Source organism: Eptatretus burgeri, chromosome 10, assembly GCF_056783735.1.
Source record: "Eptatretus burgeri isolate ZD-2024b chromosome 10, Ebu_testis_v1, whole genome shotgun sequence".
NCBI lineage: Eukaryota > Metazoa > Chordata > Myxini > Myxiniformes > Myxinidae > Eptatretus > Eptatretus burgeri.
This window is the reverse complement of record NC_140970.1, coordinates 40572174-40592173: the sequence shown is the minus strand read 5'-3', so window position 1 is coordinate 40592173 and position 20000 is coordinate 40572174. Positions and strand designations below refer to the sequence as shown.

At 43.2% G+C, this 20000-nt stretch overlaps 1 protein-coding gene across 3 annotated transcripts in view; it reads right to left on the bottom strand.

Annotated features, from left to right (window-relative positions):
- The window catches only part of RET (ret proto-oncogene), a 158608-nt gene that overhangs the window by 46955 nt on the left and 91653 nt on the right, over nucleotides 1-20000 (bottom strand). For all 3 annotated transcript variants that reach the window (XM_085897973.1, XM_085897971.1, XM_085897972.1), the window contains 2 exons: nucleotides 11123-11251; nucleotides 9539-9655 (listed from right to left, as the gene is read on the bottom strand). In XM_085897973.1, coding sequence (XP_085754099.1) covers nucleotides 9539-9655; nucleotides 11123-11251 — 246 coding nt within the window. The remainder of the gene's footprint in view (nucleotides 1-9538; nucleotides 9656-11122; nucleotides 11252-20000) is intronic.

Sequence of the window (20000 nt, the reverse complement as noted above, 5' to 3'; positions counted from 1 at the left end):
AAAGGGCTTTGCATCCACATGCTTTCGTGCAAGGCAGTCCATTCCGTGTACATTTGCACCGTCGAGTTGAGCATGACCCACGGCATTTGCATGTCGTCAGTTCTACACAGTAAGCAGTAATAGGCTGTGCAGTCATGAGTCGCGGCTGAAATGTCTCGTTGCCATCTTTGACGACCTGTTCCCACCCACAGTTGTCAGGTGCAGGTAGATGTGGTTCAGATTCCAAGGCTCTTCTCCACACAAAAGTCTGGTAGTGCGCTTGCTTGATGTGTAGAATCAGAGCATCGTGAGTTGGAGGCAGATTCTCAATAGCTTTGGTCAGACTGAGAAACAGATCACATCTTACTCGCTGAATTGAGTTACCTTGGCCATGAGGGTCATAAAGCCTGCAGACAAATGACTCAGCATCTGCAATCACACTCTCATCAGGAATTTCCTCTTTGCCTAGGTTATTCAACAGGTGGGAGTTGTTTTGAAAGACAGCCCATGCAGAGCGCTTCGCAATTCCAGCAAACTGGTTTGTGCTGTCTGAACCTGTCACTGCATGAAATGCCAGAAGTGACTTCCTCTGCGAATCTGGGATATTGATGGAGTCAATGGGAATGTAGTGTTGCTTTTTGGGTGTCCCTGCATTCATCCAGAGAAAGGGACTGAGATGCGGCTGATAGGCAACAAGGAGAATGAGGACATCGGTGTCCCGGCTAACAACAACAGTTTACATGTACCCCTGTTCATATGCTTCCTTGGCATGGAGAAGAATGCGAGTATCAGCCTCTTCGTGCTCAGGAGATGACAAGTGTGAGACATCTCTCCCTGACGACGTCCACACTTTTGCAGGATCTGTGAAGCCTCCATTCAGTACCACCTCCTGTTCGTGATTCTGGAACTTGTTTGCTAACTCTGTGCATAGAAAATTTGCTAAGCTAGCTTTGTTTTCATCGAGGCAGATGAGTGTATTCCATTGTCCCATGGACTGGCTTCTTGTTTGCACGTCTCTTCTGATTGCTTTCTTGCCCCGTATCCTCTGACTTCGAGCTGTTGATTTGATCGTTTTCTTCCTATACTGATCAAAGGCAGATTGACAAGCTCTTTTGAGCGTGTAGCCTACCGAAGAGCAAGGCCAAGGTCCAGGTGTTTGGGGGTCAGTTTTTTGCCTCCTGAAGCCACATGAATAATGTCTTGGCAGATGCTCAGAACTTTGTTCTTGGTATTTGTCTCATCCGCTTCTTCATTGTCCATCTTGTCAGTGCTGTCACCACCACAAAGAAGCTTTACAAGCATGTACAGGGTTTCAGGTACAATTCGCTCTGCATTTTCTGTGTTCAGTCCACCGATAATGCTATGCCCTGGAGAGTGTTTCACGTCATTGTAAATCTTTATGCCCACTCTGAAGATCCAGCTAAGGATTTCGTTCTCATGATGAGGCAGACTGCACTGGGCCAATTCATCTTCTTCAGAACTTTCACCTTCTTCAGATAAATCATTCACGGCAGTTCTCATGGCAAACTTTGTCACAGTTGAGGACGCAACTATGAGGGGTTTTGTGACATCCAATGGCTGCACGAATGTCACCTTGTCACTACCAAAGTGAACCTCCACTTTCTGCTTGAAATTGTAGCTTTTGTAGGCTCCAGCCTCAATTCCAAAATCATTCAATAACAGCATGCTGTAGTGTTCCCAGATGTTTTTCAGGGTAAACACATGTCCCTTCTGCAGCTCTTTCTCAAGCTGGTTCATCACATTTCTGAAACAGATGCTTTCAGGAGACTGGTTTTTCTCTCCACTCTCCTTTTTATACTTTCTGCGAAAAGAAACATAACACTTGAGGTGATATCTACCTTCAGCTGCCATCGAGTCTGAAACACCTGCAAACCTGTGACGCATGGTGGGGTCAAATTGGGCCAAACTAAGCATCCTGGATGATGTGTGATCAAATTCAACATTTGTCAGGACACCAGCTTTTCCAGGAATGTCAGTCTGGCAGAAAGCGCATTTTGACCAATCCATAGCGCTGTGCACAGATCTTAGTGACGTTGGGACATGGTATTTCTCTGAGGAACCTGATGTTGTGGGTATCTCTTCTGCGCAAGTCACAGATTGTGGCTGAATCCTTGACTTCAGTCTGTCTATTTTTGTGCGTGAGTAAAGTCACTATAGCAGAATTTGTGCCATTGAATCTTTTCGACGTGCTCCGGTGCAGAATATTTTCTGATTCTTGAGAATGAGTCAACATATTTAGCGTCATTATATTTCTCTCTTTCTTTGCAACATTCAGCTACAGTTTTCACACCAACGATTGTAGTCTTTCGAAGTGGCGTTGACTTGCTAGTTTTTGAACTGTCCTGGCAAATAAAGCATTTATTCCAGTCTACATGCTCTTCTTCTTCTCGATCCCTTGAACCCCCTGTGAGAAATCTTGCGGCTTTCATTTTTCAGTTAGTCCTGGGTAACAGAAAAACACACAGTTATGTAGTTTAGGTTCATTTTATAGCAAAGTTGTAAAATTCATTGATTGTGGTTTGTATAATCAGACATTCTTATTCGAGCCTGAACATTTCTTTAAAAATAATATAGTGAAAAACAAGTCATATTATTTTTAGAAAATGGATGGAGCAATGTTTTTTTCTATACTCCCATCAGCTCAGGCATGCTCAAAAACATGGAAATCGACCCTAATTTTGTAATTTCATGTCAATTTGCGGCTGAAATATGACGAAAAGTGTATTTAATGGCGACCATTTTGTAAACTGTCATGGCGGCCATACTATCCATATCCAGAGTTGGCAACAAGTTGATTCACGTTTCTGTGTGTCTGGACAGTCAATTTACACCTGTTGCACTATTCTAACACGGAATCAGCAGGGTCGTACACTATTCTGCATTGGGCCTCCTGACTATGATGATAGATGCTCTCAAAAGGCACCCTCAATGCGAGGATGTGTACAGGTGTTTAGTATTTAAGGAGATCCGGATCCTGTATATAAAAGAGCCGAGTCCAAAAGGTTTTGTCTTCAGAAGAAGAAGAAAAATAAGAAGAACAAGGCGGAGCTCTCTTAGAGCCAGCGTTCGAGACGCGGCTAAAAACATTGATGAGTACAAACAGATTCCACAGTCTTTTTAGGATTAAGTGGTGAACCAGAAATAAAAGTACAAAGGGAGAAAGAAAAACCAAGAGCACAAGAGAATTGTGATTTAAAAAAAACAAAAAGTAAAAAATTGCATCAACCTGGCACAATCCACATTCACATTTAACAAGTCTTTAACGGTCATACAAAAAGGACATGATACTAATTTAAAAATCACTGAAATGACGCAAAAAAATTAGTATGTAAAATCATCTCTATGTAATAGAGGGAAAGTATGCACATAATGTATGTATCATCTACTCCTACTCTTCCAATAATATTTCCCATAGGAAGCTGAAACTTTCAGGGATTGATGAGGGCACCCTGATGCTATGCCTATGCACGTTTTGTTTCATTCCATCAAGTTAAAAAAAAAAACATTTCGCCCATCTTGGCATTTTGTTTCTTTGGTTAAAAGGGTTGGGGGAGAGAGAGAGGGGTTGTGAATTTTCAAAAAGTCTGATAAGAAGGGCTAATCCTAGGAAATTACATAAAATAAAAGTTGCAGGAAATGGTCGATCTAGTGGGGGCACAGCGATTCAGATTTTGAAAATGTGGAATACTTTGGCTGGAATTCCTGAAAATTTTTAAATGAAAATATATTGTTTGCAGCAAATATTAAATTGCAATTCAAACAAGTACAGGGTGTTTCAGAAAAGGTGGACTAATTGAGCAGCTTGATATTCTGCCGTTTCTAATGCTATACCCTTCTCTCTCACAAGTTATGGTGGTGGTGGTGGTGGTGGTATTCCATTTCTAACAAATAGTCATCATCTATGGTGTTCACAGTGGAACAAAAAAGTGAAAATCGTAACTCTGTGGTTTGATGCAAAATCCTACATGCAGGTGCAGGTTTGACACAAAATTCTACAATCAAAATAAAGGCAACAGTGGCCGCTTACCAAGTGTCAAGCCACTGTCACACCTTGACATTTTAGCCAGCATATGGCAACGTATCAAAATGGATGTAAAATGCTGGCGTACGCTGAACTATTTTTTTTCAGTTTTTGGCATATTCATAAAGAGTTGGACATATGCATAACATATTAGTAACGTACACAGAACGTTTCGATAACATATAAATAACTTATACAAACGAATGCTTAGTGTGTTGTTGGCGTTCACAACCTATGCCCAACGATAGTCTAACATATGCATAGCGCGGCAGCGGATCGCCGACGATCACGTGGCGTAGCCTATTATAAGGCTGCCGCACGACGATTCAAATCGTAACCGCACTAGACATCGAAGTGTCAAGCCGCTGTCACACCTTGACGTTTTAGCCAGCGTATGCCGACGTATGAAAAATTTGCCGAATACGCTGGCACACGTCGAATACGTGATGGATAAGTTTTGTATACGTTAAGAGCATGCTGAAGCACGCTGGCATACGTCGTAGTACGCTGAGCACGTCAACAAATTTTAAGCATGCTCAAAATTTTTCGACGTATGACAGCGTATGACGCACACGTTCCGCATACGCTGGCCATAAGTTGTAGGCACGTTACGCGATCATTGACACGTCAACACACGTTACTTGTAAGTTACTCATAAGTCGAAACACGTCGAGGTAATGTTTAGCGTACCCGAAACTTATTTCTAACCTTTGAGTAACGTGCTTTGAAAATATGAGTAATGTGCTTTGAACCTATGTGTAACGTATCTCCAACGCATATTGATGTATGTAGATGTATTTGACGTCTTCCGGACGACCACAGAACTTACTGAACGTGTTACTAACTTACAGCCACCGTATAATGGCGTATTGGCAGCGTTTCGGTGAATTGGTATATAAAAATGGGGTTCACAGGACAAACCCGTCAGTGTTCCAGACTCCATGGTTTTTTTTTTTCTTCGGCATGACGGTGATGTTGACACTTCGATTTCTAGTGCGGTTATGATTTAAATCGTTGAGCGGAAGCCTATTAATTATATTATATTATAACTGCACTAGAAATCGAAGTGTCAACTTCACCGTCATGCCGAAAAAAAAAAATAATAATAATAATAATTATAATAATAATAAAACCATGAAGTCTGGAACACTGACGCTAAACATTACCTCGACGTGTTTCGACTTATGAGTAACTTACAAGTGACGTGTGTCGACGTGTGTCAACGATCTCGTAACGTGCCTACAACTTATGGCCAGCGTATGCGGAACGTGCGAGTCATACGCTGGCATACATCGAAAAATTTTGAGCATGTTAAAATTTGTCGACGAGCTCGGCGTACTACGACGTATGCCAGCGTATTTCAGTGTGCTTCAGCGTGCTCTTAACGTATACAAAACTTACCCATAACGTATTCGACGTGTGCCAGCATTTTAGACAAATTTTTCATACGTCGGCATACACTGGCTAAATCGTCAAGGTGTGACAGCGGCTTTACCAAGGACCAAGGGAACATTGATCTTATGAGTGATTCTGCTATTGACCGTCCTAAGGAATCCCACCGTCGGCATTCCCGAGAACTGGAGATCTGTGTGGTGTATTTTCACTTCTGAACTCAAGCTCTGCCCCTAGATCATATCTTTAAGGCATAAATTAACTCTGAATGACTTGGCAAGTTGAGTAACAATGTGTGATTGGTTCAGTGACTGAATGGACAGGTACTCTAATTGGATCAACTCCTTGTGGTTCAATGATGAAGCATACTTCCATTTGAATAAGGCTATCAACAATCACTACAACATCTTCTGGGGCGCTATGCCTCCTGATGAGGTGTCTGAGATATCTCTCAAGAGCTTCAGGTCCACTTACTTCTGTGCATTGAATGCCAGATGGGGTATGCTGGGACCATATTGGTTTGAGGACGTCAATGGAAAGATGGTGACAGTCAATGGCGAGTGGTACCACAATGTCTTACGCCGATTCCACGCTGATCTCGCTCAACTGCTGTCACCAAACCAACTCAGACTTGCATGGCTCATGCAGGACGGTGCCGTGCCCCACTGCACACTGCAGGTGAAACCATTGACTTGCACCACCAGCTATTTGGAAATTATGTCATCAGCATGGGTAGAGCGGCACGAGTGAGTGCCCCACAGCCCGGATTTGAATCCATTTTACTTTTGTGATGCTACCAAAGGTCAAGTTTACGCCAACAAGCCTCGAGCCCCGGCCCTCCTGAAGCAGGAGGTGGAGGACTACCATCAGGTTACCACTCCAGCCACTTTCAGACGAGTTGTGAATAATTTTGGAGTCAAGATCAAAGCCTGCTTGAACAGAGGTAGAGCACACATTGAAAATGTCAATTACAAGTATAATGAGCGATTTGAAAATGGCATGGTGTATGCTTTCCATCAATGCATCACTGAACTTGCTACCTTTTGTAATTTTTCTACAATAAAATGTTCAAATAGTCCACTTTTTTGAAACACCCTGTACATTACAATACCAAGAAAAAAGGCAGAAGCAGCACAACAAGAAAAATATTGGATTCCATTTATCAGAATGCAAGATGGAGGCATCAACAAGAATTGGCTCAGCAACATGAAGAACAGCTGAATTCACTTCGTCAGGATGCAAGACAAAGGCATCAACAATAATCGGCCCAGCAATGTGAGATTTGGTGGGAGAGTAACCGCGCTGAAGGCTCAGACAAAGCCTTATGCAGGAACTCGGAAATATTCTGCCCGTGGAGTTGGTATTTGCTAGTGTGTACGATTCTCCAGGAAATATCAGCAGTTTGTTTTAAAAGCAGCGAGGCATAAATGGCAGACCACTGCAGATGAGAGGGGGATCCCAGAGGCAATATCTCTTTCCATATAGATATAAACCTTTCTTTGCCTCGGGAAGGATAAAGGATAGTCGTACAGAGGCAGTACAGGCACTTTTTGATGGCACAAGAAAGACGAGAACAAGACAAACCCACAGTTTCTATTTGAGAGGCTGAATAAATCCATAGCTGAGGGAAAGGAGTGGAGCATATCGGATGGTCAGTCTCATGAACACTAAAATGGAGTCCTTGGCTTCTGAAGACTCAGAAAACTTTCTGGAGGAGCAGAAAACCAGTTCTTACATATTGCATGCCGGCAGTTGTTGAGTTCCATCTCACTGTATCATTGTCCCGGAGGTCCCATATTACATGTACAATGGAATTTTTTTTAAACATTGTACAAAAGCACGTGATTGGGATGCATTGGGGGCAGAGTGCAATGTAGAAAATTGGCTCATTAAGGAGGTAGTCGATGTTGCAATGCACCATGCTTCAATGCACGACTAGAGGCTGCCAGGCTTCTAACAAGTCCTGGTAGAAAAGGGGCAGCGTGGAAGCATCGACATACTGAAATTTGGCATGCCAGCTTTCTTTGGTAAATAACTGGCCATGGCAGTGCCTCGTGAAATAGCAAATGATGTCTCATGAAATAAAAAATGGCCATGGCAGCAGTAATTTGGAAGGCCTTAATTTGGTTTACAATATCAACCAGTCGATGGCTACCTTTTGTCAGCTTTTTAGGGACTGCTTAGCGACTGAAATAGTTAGTTGATTTGTAATATTACAACGGAGGTGTTCCACAATTTTTGCGAACAATCATGTATATGCTGTTAGGTTGCTGCCAAATCTGAGTTTTACCATCAGACACATGCAGGACAAATTGGCTCTCGCCAGACCAATGGATATACAGCCAGGATGCGAGATTCTAGTGTTGACGTATCTGGCACCATGCCATGCAGGTCATATTACATTCTGACGTTAGAAGGGGGTATCTTATCGCTCTGCTGACTTTGTAACCTGCAGCACGAAGTCGGTTCCAGACAGTTCTCGTGGGGAACCTCCGAAGGAGATTCCATTCATGCCGAAACATTATGCTTGTGGTAAAAGGAATACATCTGACAAGCCTGATCAGAGCTGCATTTTCTGTTTGAAGTCACCCTGGGTTGTCCGGATCGAGGCTCGTCTTTAACAACATGAGGTTGTTGATGTTTGCAGACCAATGTGCTGATAAAAGTTTGATGGAAACAAAGTTGACATTTAATTCCACTGAAGGATATTCTCGCATTGTTCATCTCAATAATTTGCCATCATTGGGCTTCACTAAGTCTTCTATGAGCAACAGAAGCAGTCTGCCAATGGAAGTGTGCAACTATATCATTACCTTCTCCAAACTTTGACAAGGTGAATGTTTTTTCAAGTTGGTACACCTACCATGCTGTACTTCCTGGGTGTGCAAAATTTCCTTGGTCTAATGATAAATGGAAGACACAAGGGAGAGATCTTATATTTGAGGGGCGCTCGAGTCCGTGGTTGATGAGTGCCCCAGGCGAGATACTGTTCTAGTCTTGGAGGATTTCAATGCATCAACTGGCACTAATAGGGATGGTTATGAGAAACATGTTGGTCCAGTTGGGTCTGGAACTGTGAACCAGAATAGCACTAAGTTCCTTGACTTTGCAAGAAGTCATGGACTTAAGGTGGCTGGTTCATGGTTTGAGTGCCCCCAGGCTCATCGCTGGATTTTGTATTCCAATGCTGGTGGTGTGGCTTAGGAGATTGACCATGTGCTCACTGATAGTCGCTGGAGGATAATCCAGAACTGCAGGGTCTACCGGAGTGCTCAGTTCCTTAATCTGACCACAGACTTGTAGCAACTCTTAAGTTGAGCTAAAGTCCAGGCGAATGGTACCATCACAGCCAAGGCTGGATTTTGGCAAGCTCAAGGATGAGAGAGTGTCTCAAGAGTTTGTGAACAGGCTGAGTGGGGATTTTTGGGGTCTGGGTATTTTGTGGAATCCTTCAAGACTACCATCCTTGATGTTGCTGGTGGATGTTTTGGAACCCAGCGTCATGTTCCTGATGCTGATCCTGCTCACCAGATTCTCTTAACAAGGGAGCCTCGTGAGTGGAGGAGGCCAACGGACTGACCACGTGCCTCGTGGTTGCAGCAGGTTGATCGGCATCTCAAGGAGATGGGGATGGGCCAGGCATCTGCCTAGGTGATGGCTAGACTGAGGCTTCTGGAGTACTGGCAGAAAATGGATGCAGTGACGCACTGCTCGGGTGCATGCTCCCATACCTGACTTGACCTTTTATTTCGGTTTGAATGAAAATTTGAATTTGATTTTTTTTCTTTTCACAAACAGTGCTATTTTGTTCGTGTGCTTAACTTTTCTCCATGCTGTTGTAACTTTTCTCCTTTTAGAACATGAAAAATGGTGGAATTTTTCACCCCACCCTCCCACCCCCTTCCCCCTCTCCACTCCAATCCCAACCCCACCATAAATTACCCTTTTCTCATAATCCTGCCTCCAAACTGCAACCTCTCCTACCTTCCCTTCACCTTGCTCTATATTTTCCCCTATTAGTTTCCCCTATTGGCTTGTTTCTCTCATTTGTGTACATAAGGCAGACATGATCTGTCCACTTTCATTGTTTTTGTGAAAGCATTGTTCATATCGGAGTGGTCCTACCATGGCTGACACAGTCCTGTGGGCACAGAACGGTGTGGTTTGCTTCAATTTCATCGCAAATACCATCAGGGCATGTGAGCAGGTTTGGAGAGCAGGTGCTGAAGTTCTTGGAAATTCCTGGAACAGAACAAAATGATCATCATTCACTTTTCATGAGCAATAATGTGTAAATCAAATTATGCTGTTTGTTAGTTAATAGAATAAAGTTGAATAAGTCCCCACTCCCCATCCTCCATCACCATGTTAACATATAAACTAGATGATCCTGAACATAAAAACAATATCAAAGAAGCTATGTGGGGGGGAGGGGGAGTTGTGATGGAGGGGGGAAGCAAGGACTGGAGGAGAGGGAGTCTTGCATTACTTTTACCAACAGGTGGGTGTCTTGTCCCACCAATGACCAATGAGGTCAAATGCACAGTTGACAATGCACAAAATATCATGGTCTGACAGTCCCTCTATAATATGTACATGCCATAATATCAGGACAGATAGTGGTGGAGATCCCATAACCTTATGCAGGTGATTGGTGAGCCATTATGGCATTTCTATGTGCAACTAGCCCATCACTTCTCTGGGGCAGATTTCTGAGCAGCCCTGAGAATCAAACAACGCCAAATGAAGGCGATATAATAAGTCTTTATCCAATTTACCACCAAGACACTTCCATGGTGGTTAAAGTGAAAGTTAGACTTTGGTTAATAGCTGTGGGCACATTTAATACCTCCCAATCGGATAGATAGATGACTACTTGTTTACTGAATCAATAACGTGCAGAAATGCCTCTCATTGTGCTGACAAGTACTACAATCAGGATATTGGCTGATGCGCCCAAGTGAAGCAAAAATCTAGAAAATAAAAACGAAAAGCACGGTGAGTCAATATGACCGTAAGTTGGTGCATCGGTGCATCGGTGAGGCGGTGAAGCCGTGAAGCCGTCTGTGAAGCCGTCAGTGAGTCAGTCTGTGAAGACTATATGCCTATTAATCATAGCCCAAAGATCCTTAATGTTTGAAGATGGATTCCCAAAGACAATTAAGACCCCGAAAGACCCAAAACACCCAAGGACCCAAAATACCCAGATAACCAAAAAGTCCCCAAGGACCCAGAAGTCCCCAAGGACCCCAAAGACCCAAAATACTCCAAAGACCCAACAGTCCCCGAAGATCCTGAAGACCCAAAATACCCCAAAGACTCCAAAGTCCCAAAATACCATGAAGACCCAAAAGATCGCAAAGACCAAAAAGTCCCAAAAGACCCAAAAATCCTAAAAGAACCAAAAGTCCCTGAACCTTGTGAGCAGTCAAAACCAAATTGTGATAACTTGTGCAATAATAAAAACCTTGGTGCTTTGTCATAAGGAGTCACCAGCATCTTGGCAACCACCCACAAATATTGATAGTGCAAACACCCCTTGTCATGGAGTACCATGAAAAGAGTGAGACAGATTACTGAAGAATTGTGTGTTGCTCAGAGAGTGGGAAAACAATACTCAAGCATTGTCCAGGTAGCCACCTTCATACTAACGCATGATTACAAATATCCTGAGTATAAGGAAAGAGCACGCCAGTCAAAGGGAAATACCTGTAGCTGGACCTTGCCTCCAGCGGCAGAAACCGGTCAAAGCGCCAACTCCAGAACAAGTTTCACACAATGACCTTTGTTGGTGTTCAGAACAAGAAGTGAAGCACTTGTCCATGTTAGGTTCCACAACTGAAATAAAGTTATAGTCATTAAGTAAACCGTTACATTAATGTAATCACGAAAGCGATATTCAATCAATGTTGATGAGATCATGACGATGAAACCAGTTCTGAAAATAACCCTTACCAGGTATTAATAATACAGTAACCATAATCACTTTATTATATTTTATTATTACTCTGCACTAAAATTACTGGGGACTGGTAGGGCAGTTTAGTGGAACTGTACTTATGAATTGTACTACCTGGGTTTGAATCCCCCAAAAATATGAACCAATACATTTTTTTTTAACCCTTAATGCTCTGCAGACATGAAGCCTGGTGTTGCGCAGTGGTTAGGGCAGTGGCTTGGGACCCAAAAGGTCCTGAGTTCAAGCCCCGTCGGGACACTGAATTAATGTATATATATATATATATATATATATATATATATATATATATATATATATATATATATATATATATATATATATATATATATACCAAGTCGAAAACACCAGGGGGTTGACTCAGCCTGCCATCCTTCCGAGGTCGGCGAAATGAGTACCAGTTGAACTGGGCCCGGTGTATGCCCCGGTTAGAATAGGTGTACCATATCCCTGTGTGTTGTAAGAGGCGACCAGGGTTCCGTCAGGAAGGGAATCCGGCGTAAAAACCTATGCCAAATCGTTATGCGGACAACAAAACGAATTTCCATACCGGATCGGTCGAGGCCGGGTTACCAACGACCGCAACCGGTACCGGTGGTCAGCAGGGTACCAGTGGAAATTGTGCTACTGCTGGGAGAAGGAGATGGGGAAGGTGAGTCCGGAGGCAGTGGGAGAGGGGGAAGGGTATAAGTGTGCAGGTGAGAGTTGGAACTCTGAATGTTGGGACGATGACTGGCAAAGGGCGAGAGTTGGCTGATATGATGGAGAGAAGAAAGGTGGACATATTATACTGTGTGTACAAGAGACCAAGTGGATGGGGAGTAAGGCAAGGAGCATTGGAGGTGGTTTCAAACTGTTCTACCATGGTGTGGATGGGAGGAGAAATAGTGTCGGGGTAATCCTGAAGGAAGATTATGTCAAGAGGGTATTGGAGGTGAGGAGAGTGTCTGACCGAGTGATGAGTGTGAAGTTGGAAATTGAAGGGGTGATGATGAATGTCATCAGTGCATATGCCCCACATATGGGGTGTGAGATGGAGTATAAAGAAGATTTCTGGAGTGAGTTAGATGAAGTGGTGGAGAGTGTATCCAAGGATGAAAGAGTGGTGATTGGAGCAGATTTCAATGGGCATGTTGGGGAAGGGAATAAAGAGGATGAGGAGGTGATGGGGAGGTACGGTCTCAACAAGAGAAATGTGGAAGGGCAAATGGTGGTAGAGTTTGCAAAAAGAATGGAAATGGCAGTGGTAAATACGTATTTCAAGAAGGAGGAGGAACACAGGGTGACATACAAGAGTGGAGGAAAGTGCACACAGGTGGATTACATCTTAAGCAGGAGATGCAACCTCAAAGAGAGTAGTGACTGTAAGGTGGTGGCAGAGGAGAGTGTAGCTCGACAGCATCGATTGGTGGTCTGTAGGATGACTTTAGAGGTGAGGTTGAGGAAGAGAGTGAGGGCTGAACCAAGGACCAGATCGTGGAAGCTGAAGGAGGAAGACTGTTGCGTGAAATTTATGGAGGAGGTGAGACAGGCATTGGATGGTGGTAAAGATGGGTGGGATGATTGGGCAACGACAGCAGAAGTTGTGAGGGAGATAGCTCGGAAGGTACTTGGTGTGACATCTGGACAGAGAAAGGAAGATAAGGAGACTTGCTGGTGGAACGAAGAAGTACAGGAAAGTATAAGGAAGAAGGGGTTGGCGAAAAAGAAGTGGGATAGTCAGAGAGATGAAGAAAGTAGGCAGGAGTACAAGGAGTGGTGGCGAAAGGCAAAAAGAGAGGTGGCAAAGCCCAAGGAAAAGGCATATGACGAGCTGTATGAGAAGTTGGATACAAAAGAAGGGGAAAAGGATTTATACCGATTGTCAAGACAGAGGGATCGAGCTGGGAAGGATGTGCTGCAGGTTAGGGTGATAAAGGACGCAAATGTGAATGTGCTGACGAGCGAGGAGAGTGTGTTGAGAAGGTTGATGGAGCACTTTGAGGAGCTGATGAATGAAGAAAATGAGAGAGAGAGAAGGTTGGAAGAAGTGGAGATAGTGAATCAGGAAGTGGGGTGGATCAGTAAGGATGAAGTGAGGACTGCTATGAAGAAGATGAAGAGTGGAAAGGCGGTTGGCCCAGATGGTATACCAGTGGAGGCATGGAAGTGCTTAGGAGAGATGGCAGTGGAGTTTTAAAACCAGATTGTTTAATAAAATCTTGGAAAGTGAGAGGATGCCGGAGGAGTGGAGATCAAGTGTACTGGTTCCGATTTTCCAGAACAAGTGTGATGTGCAGAGCTGTGGAAATTACAGAGGGATAAAGTTGTTAAGCCACACCATGAAGTTGTGGGAAAGAGTAGTGGAAGCTCGGTTGAGAGGAGAGGTGACGATCTGTGAGCAGCAATATGGGTTTATGCCAGGAAAGATCACCACTGATGCGATGTTTGCTTTGAGAATGTTGATGGAGAAGTATAGGGAAGGCCAGAAGGAGTTACATTGTGTGTTTGTGGATTTAGAGAAAGCTTATGATAGGGTGCCAAGAGAGGAGTTGTGGCATTGTATGAGGAAGTCGGGAGTGGTGGAGAAGTATGTGAGGATCGTGCAGGATATGTATGAGGACAGTGTGACAGCGGTGAGGTGTGCGGTAGGAATGACGGACCGGTTTAAGGTAAAAGTGGGATTGCACCAAGGATCGACTCTGAGCCCTTTCCTGTTTGCAATGGTGATGGACAGGTTGACGGACGAGATCAGACTGGAGTCTCCATGGACTATGATGTTCGCGGATGACATCATGATCTTTAGGGAGAGTAGGGAGCAGGCTGAGGCGAACCTCGAGAGGTGGAGGTACGCACTGGAGAGAAGGGGAATGTTAGTCAGTAGGAGTAAGACGGAGTACATGTGCGTAAATGAGAGGGAGGGTGGTGGTATGGTGCGGTTGCAAGGAGTTGAGGTGGGGAAGGTGGTTGGGTTTAAATACTTGGGATCAACTGTCCAAAGTAACGGAGAGTGTGGGAGAGAAGTGAAAAAGAGAGTGCAGGCAGGATGGAGTGGGTGGAGAAGAGTTGCAGGAGTGATTTGTGACAGAAGGGTAGCTGCAAGAGTGAAGGGGAAAGTATGTAAGACGGTAGTGAGACCAGCAATGTTGTATGGTTTGGAGGCGGTGGCACTAACAAAAAGACAGGAAGTGGAGCTGGAGGTGGCAGAGTTAAAGATGCTGCGATTCTCGTTGGGAGTGACGAGGATGGATAGGATAAGAAATGAGTATATTAGAGGGACAGCGCAGGTAGGACGGTTTGGAGACAAAGTGAGAGAGGCAAGATTGAGATGGTTTGGACATGTGCACAGGAGGGAAACGGAGTATATCGGTGGAAGGATGTTGAAGATGGAGCCGCCAGGCAGGAGGAGAAGAGGAAGGCCAAAGAAGAGGTTCATGGATACAGTGAGGGCGGACATGCGGGTGGTTGGAGTGTCAATGGAAGATGTGGAGGACAGAGCGAAATGGAGACGGTTGATCCGCTGTGGCGACCGCTAACGGGAGCTAGCCGAAAGAAGAAGAAGAGCTCTGCAGACATGACGTTACATCATATAGTATTCCATCCTTTCAGTGGGGCAGGAAGCTGACTACACTGTCGGATAACGATATCCTCTGGACAGCAAATATCACTTGATGCTTTCCAAAACAGTTATGTGTGTTTGTAATGTGGTTTGATTCAAAATTTATACCTCCAGATTCTCTACTTTGGAAGGAATGGCAAACTGCTCAGAGCATTCTAAGCCAAGGCCCTGTTTTGACACCACCAACTCTCCCTTTATTGAAATCATGTATATCGTACGTCAGAAAAGTGACCGAAATGTCCAAGAATGCTGAGTGGGTGTGACGCTAGCATCATTGAGCTACAAGTCCATTGCCCAACATTGTGAGGTGAATACATGTCAAGCAGGCATTTTCCTGACTTGTCTGAAACGCACTAAACTTCCAGTATAAAGTTACAGGACTAATAATCTTAATCTCGCCTTCATCCATCCATCCGTCGTCCATCCATCCTTCTGTCCATCACGCTTTATTCAAAAGGATTCCTGCCGTCGTGGAATAATATAAATGGTTATGTATTGTAAGACTTCTCGAATCAATATAAAATGCATAAAAATACACAGAAGGATAACAGAAACAACAACCACCACAACTACAGCCACGAGGCCAACAGCAACAAAAACAGCAATGAGTTATAAAAGATCCTTTTTGTGCGCCTCGCCTCATTTTACATCCTCAATGAGACTCACGGATAAACATGCAATATATTTGTGAAATGCAACATGCTGTTTTTTTATGAAACCCATCAGCGAAGCAACAGGTAGGCGCGGCTAGTAATAATATAATACTAGCCGAAACCCCGTCGCAGACGGATTCCGTTCCATAAGCCCAATATGACAACCAGTGGTGGCTCTTGTAAGAGCCGGATCCCAATCGATGTACTCCATGGCCTTACCTAATGAGGCCTACAAAACGTCCTTGTACACGACATTTTTAGTGTGCACTACTCCTTGTGAAGAAGTCCCCTGATTTGTGCACGTGTCTACTTTGACGTACAGACACCATGTCAAAACTTCTCAGGTCACAGTACCGAGAAAAACGTGATGCGACCGCTTGGAGGAGCACAAAATTGGTCCTTCAGTATTAATATATAGAAGATACAATGTTTCTTGTTACATTTTTTGTGTCAAATTCACATTCTGAGGTAGTCAGCATGTGCAGAAGAGGGTTTTACATTGCAGACGCTATTTTCGAGGAGTGGAATTGCACCTCTCAGTGCTGACGGTCTGTCGACGACAGACGTAATGACGTCGGCGAATGACCGATGATGTCATGACGTACTTACGCCTCAGCGGTGACGTCACACGTAGCCATGTAAACGAATGTAAAACGAAAAGTGTTTATTCTGCTTCAGAGTTGAAGTTTGACTATTGCCACGATGTGCGATGCACTCTTACAGGTACGAAGTTTCTTTCAGTCCAGGTCACAGTACCGAGAAAAACGTGACGCGACCGCTAGGAGGAGCACAAAATTGGTCCTTCAGTAATAATATATATATAGATGATTTCCCTGACAAGGAACTTCAATACAGGAGGTCATTTGACCCATCGATCCTGCACAATGGTTGTCAACCAATGGCTGTTTGTCTATGCACTGTCCTTTTTAAATGCAGCGCACCAAGCAAGGAAGCAGCATCAACCATTTTTAAAGTCTTTGGTATAACTCAGCCAGGGTTGAAACCAGCGACCTGCCAGACTTGGAGCAGACGGTGTAACCATTATGTCACCGAGTACGGTAAAAATGAATGCAACTGGTTCTATGAAGTTGCGTACACCCTCTTGCTGGGATGATAAAGATGTACAAGGTGCGGCATAAGTCACGTTACCTCCTACAAGTATTGCATGCATGCTCATATGTAGGCAATATATATATATATATATATATATATATATATATATATATATATATATATACAGAATGTATGTAGATGCCTGTATAGCTGTATTTATTAATACTAGTACATGCCCGTAAAAAAATAATTAATTAATTAATTAATATTCCAACCGCGAGCAACAAACAACAACCACACAGGCCGTTTCTTCGCTCTCGCGTGCCCGCACGTGCGTGGCGCGGAAGTTCGCATATCACAGTTACGATGATTCGCAATTTACGTTTTAATGGCCAATTATTCAATTTGCGCCAACGTATTTTGCCTTTTCACAATGTCGTCGCAAGGAAAAACAAAAAGAGAAGAGAGAGAAAAAAAATTACTTCCTGGTTCAGAGCATACCAGCAACTCTGATGTTACCGAAATTTATGCACCGTCTCATATGAAAACGATCATAACCTGCGGCATTGTGTTTATCTATAAATGCGCATAAGAAATCGAGAAATTATTAGAATACACGAAGTCATCACTCTCCGGAAGCCCGTACATTGTAACCTGTAATGGCGAACGCGGCTGAGCTTCCCTTCCCCATCGGCCACGCCCACGCAACAACGTGTCTTGTCATTGGTTTGGTAAATAAATGGCCATAACTTGGGAAGCACTTGTCCGATTAATATCAAACCTTGAAAAGGCACATCCTCAGGTCCCCAGCAATATACCTGGCAAGTTTCAATTAGATCGGACCAGCGGTTGTCGAGAAACAGCGGTCTCACACACACACACACACACACACACACACACACACACACACACACACACACACACACACACACACACTGCTGGAATTATAGATAGATTCCATCACATTTGCATATACAGTATATAATGACATTTTAAGTGTCAAGAACATCGGTGTGTGTACCATCATTTTCATAGCACGGTATAATGTGTCTCCATGTTCTCTTTAATATTGAACGTAACATATTTTTGTTTTGGGAGATAATTGAAAATGCATTTTGTACACCCTGCTCTTCAGGTCATCTGTTGTGTGACGACGGGTCTTTAAAACATTATATACAAATATAATACATATAGGGGGTAATGCAAATTATGACGCACCCTATACAATGATATGCATATGGTTTCAGAGCAAAGTAAAATGACTACTACTACGACTACTACTATTATTACTGCCTAAATTAATCCCTCCTTCTTGTGGGGTCAGCCACAGGGGAATTTTTGACCAAGTTTTTCAGCAACTCGCTGGTCAAGCCTGACGCTCAACTGAAGGTGGCAGGAATTTGTTGTTTGTTCAGGGTACCGGTGACATTTTACCTACTCTTCATGAAAGACTGACATGTTTAACATCCAGCAAGTAATGCCAGCAGGTGAGTTTTGAGAATGCACACATGTAATTCAAGGTAAGCTGGAAAAGTTTTTTTTTTTTAATCATTTTAAAACCTAAATTAAAAAGGTGCCATGTGGCAGGTTTCTATGTACAGTACAAACAAATATGGTAACTTCAAAACAACAGGTTGATCGACATTGTCGTAAACATTGTTTATATAATAATACTCACAACTATCATGAAGCATGGGTATTTATGATTTATCAGCTTATTTTTTTCTGTGTAGCTTTGGCAACTGTTTTTCTTTCAGACCTCAGAGCAATGACATCAATGATTCATCAACAACAACGTAACAATGATTCAATCGCTTATACCCAACTTATAATCACGTGTTTTTCAGTGTCTGACACCTCATCCATACCTTATAGCCGAAAACGTTTGCAAGCTGATGTGGAATCAAGATTTGAATTTCACGGTCAAGGCAAAAAATTGAGGCAGAGGCAAATAGATATGGTGCATTGAAATTAACAGACTCGTGAATTTAGAATCACGTGTGTACAGGGTCACGGCAGAACAGACTTTTGATCAATTGAAAGCCAAGCTGACCCATCAATAAATGCATAAGGGATCCCAATTTAAAGTAACACTACGATGTTTGACACATAGGTGCAGCAATGCTTTGGCATTGGCATCATGATCATCAATTTCAGCAAGGAAATTCATGGTCGCATGATTTTGCAAAAGTTGATATTGAACACAAGTCTAAAATAGCAATACAAGTGTTTGGAATGAGTCACTAGTTTTTATAAGGATGTCGGTGTTCTTCATGAAAAACACCATTTTTGTACAAAGAAAACATTTCGACGAACCGAAACGCATACACTTTTTTCCCAAACATCAAAGTACGTGGTCACACCAAGCCACATTTCTTCGGAAGAAAAACACATGCATGTTGACCTGACCTTAAGGCCAACATGTATGGACATGCAAGGTTCATTTTTTGACATTTGTTTCGACCTTCAGGCTTCATTAACAAGCCAAAAATTAGTTCATCGCTAAATTTTTGCAAAGCTCTCAAATTGATGGACACCATCAACAAAAATGCTCTGAAATGGCAAAAACCGTTTCAAGAAAGAAGGGAGAAGGTAGAAAGGAATGCATCAGACACAGAATGACATGTAAGACTTCTACATACTTTAATGTGCATCCAACATTCCTATTCCTAGTAACTAGTCCAATATTTACTTTATTTCCTACTTATTCAGCTTCATCAGATTTCAGCTTCATTGGATTTCACACATGCATGCAAGATCGGATTAACCTTTTGTGGGCCTGGTGCCAAACAAATTTGTTGTTCCCCATTTGTATAATACAGTATATATATATATATATATATATATATATATATATATATATATATATATATATATATATACACACACTATAAATATATATAATATATATATGATATATATTGTTGCGAATTCGCACCCGCCAGCATGCGAACGGCCACGTAACTCGAATTGCGGCACGTCGCCCACCGGACGGACAATTCAGTCGTGACCCTCTTGGAACAATGCCGGGAGCTAGTCACGGGTGGGGGTTTAACCTCACCTTGATCGTGCCAATTGCCCACCCACGCAGGATAGGGTCGCTCGCCAAATTCGATCTACCTAAGTACCTGCGCGAATGGTCGACCGGGCGATCATACCACGCCACAGGCCGACTCCGGACACGAACCGCTTAAGCAGCCCGTTCCATGCTACATTGATAACGGAGTGGTGTTATCGTCGGCCTTGACGGTTCCGATTAGTTACCGGGATGTTGCACCCACTACGAACCACTTACGTGAAGCAGGA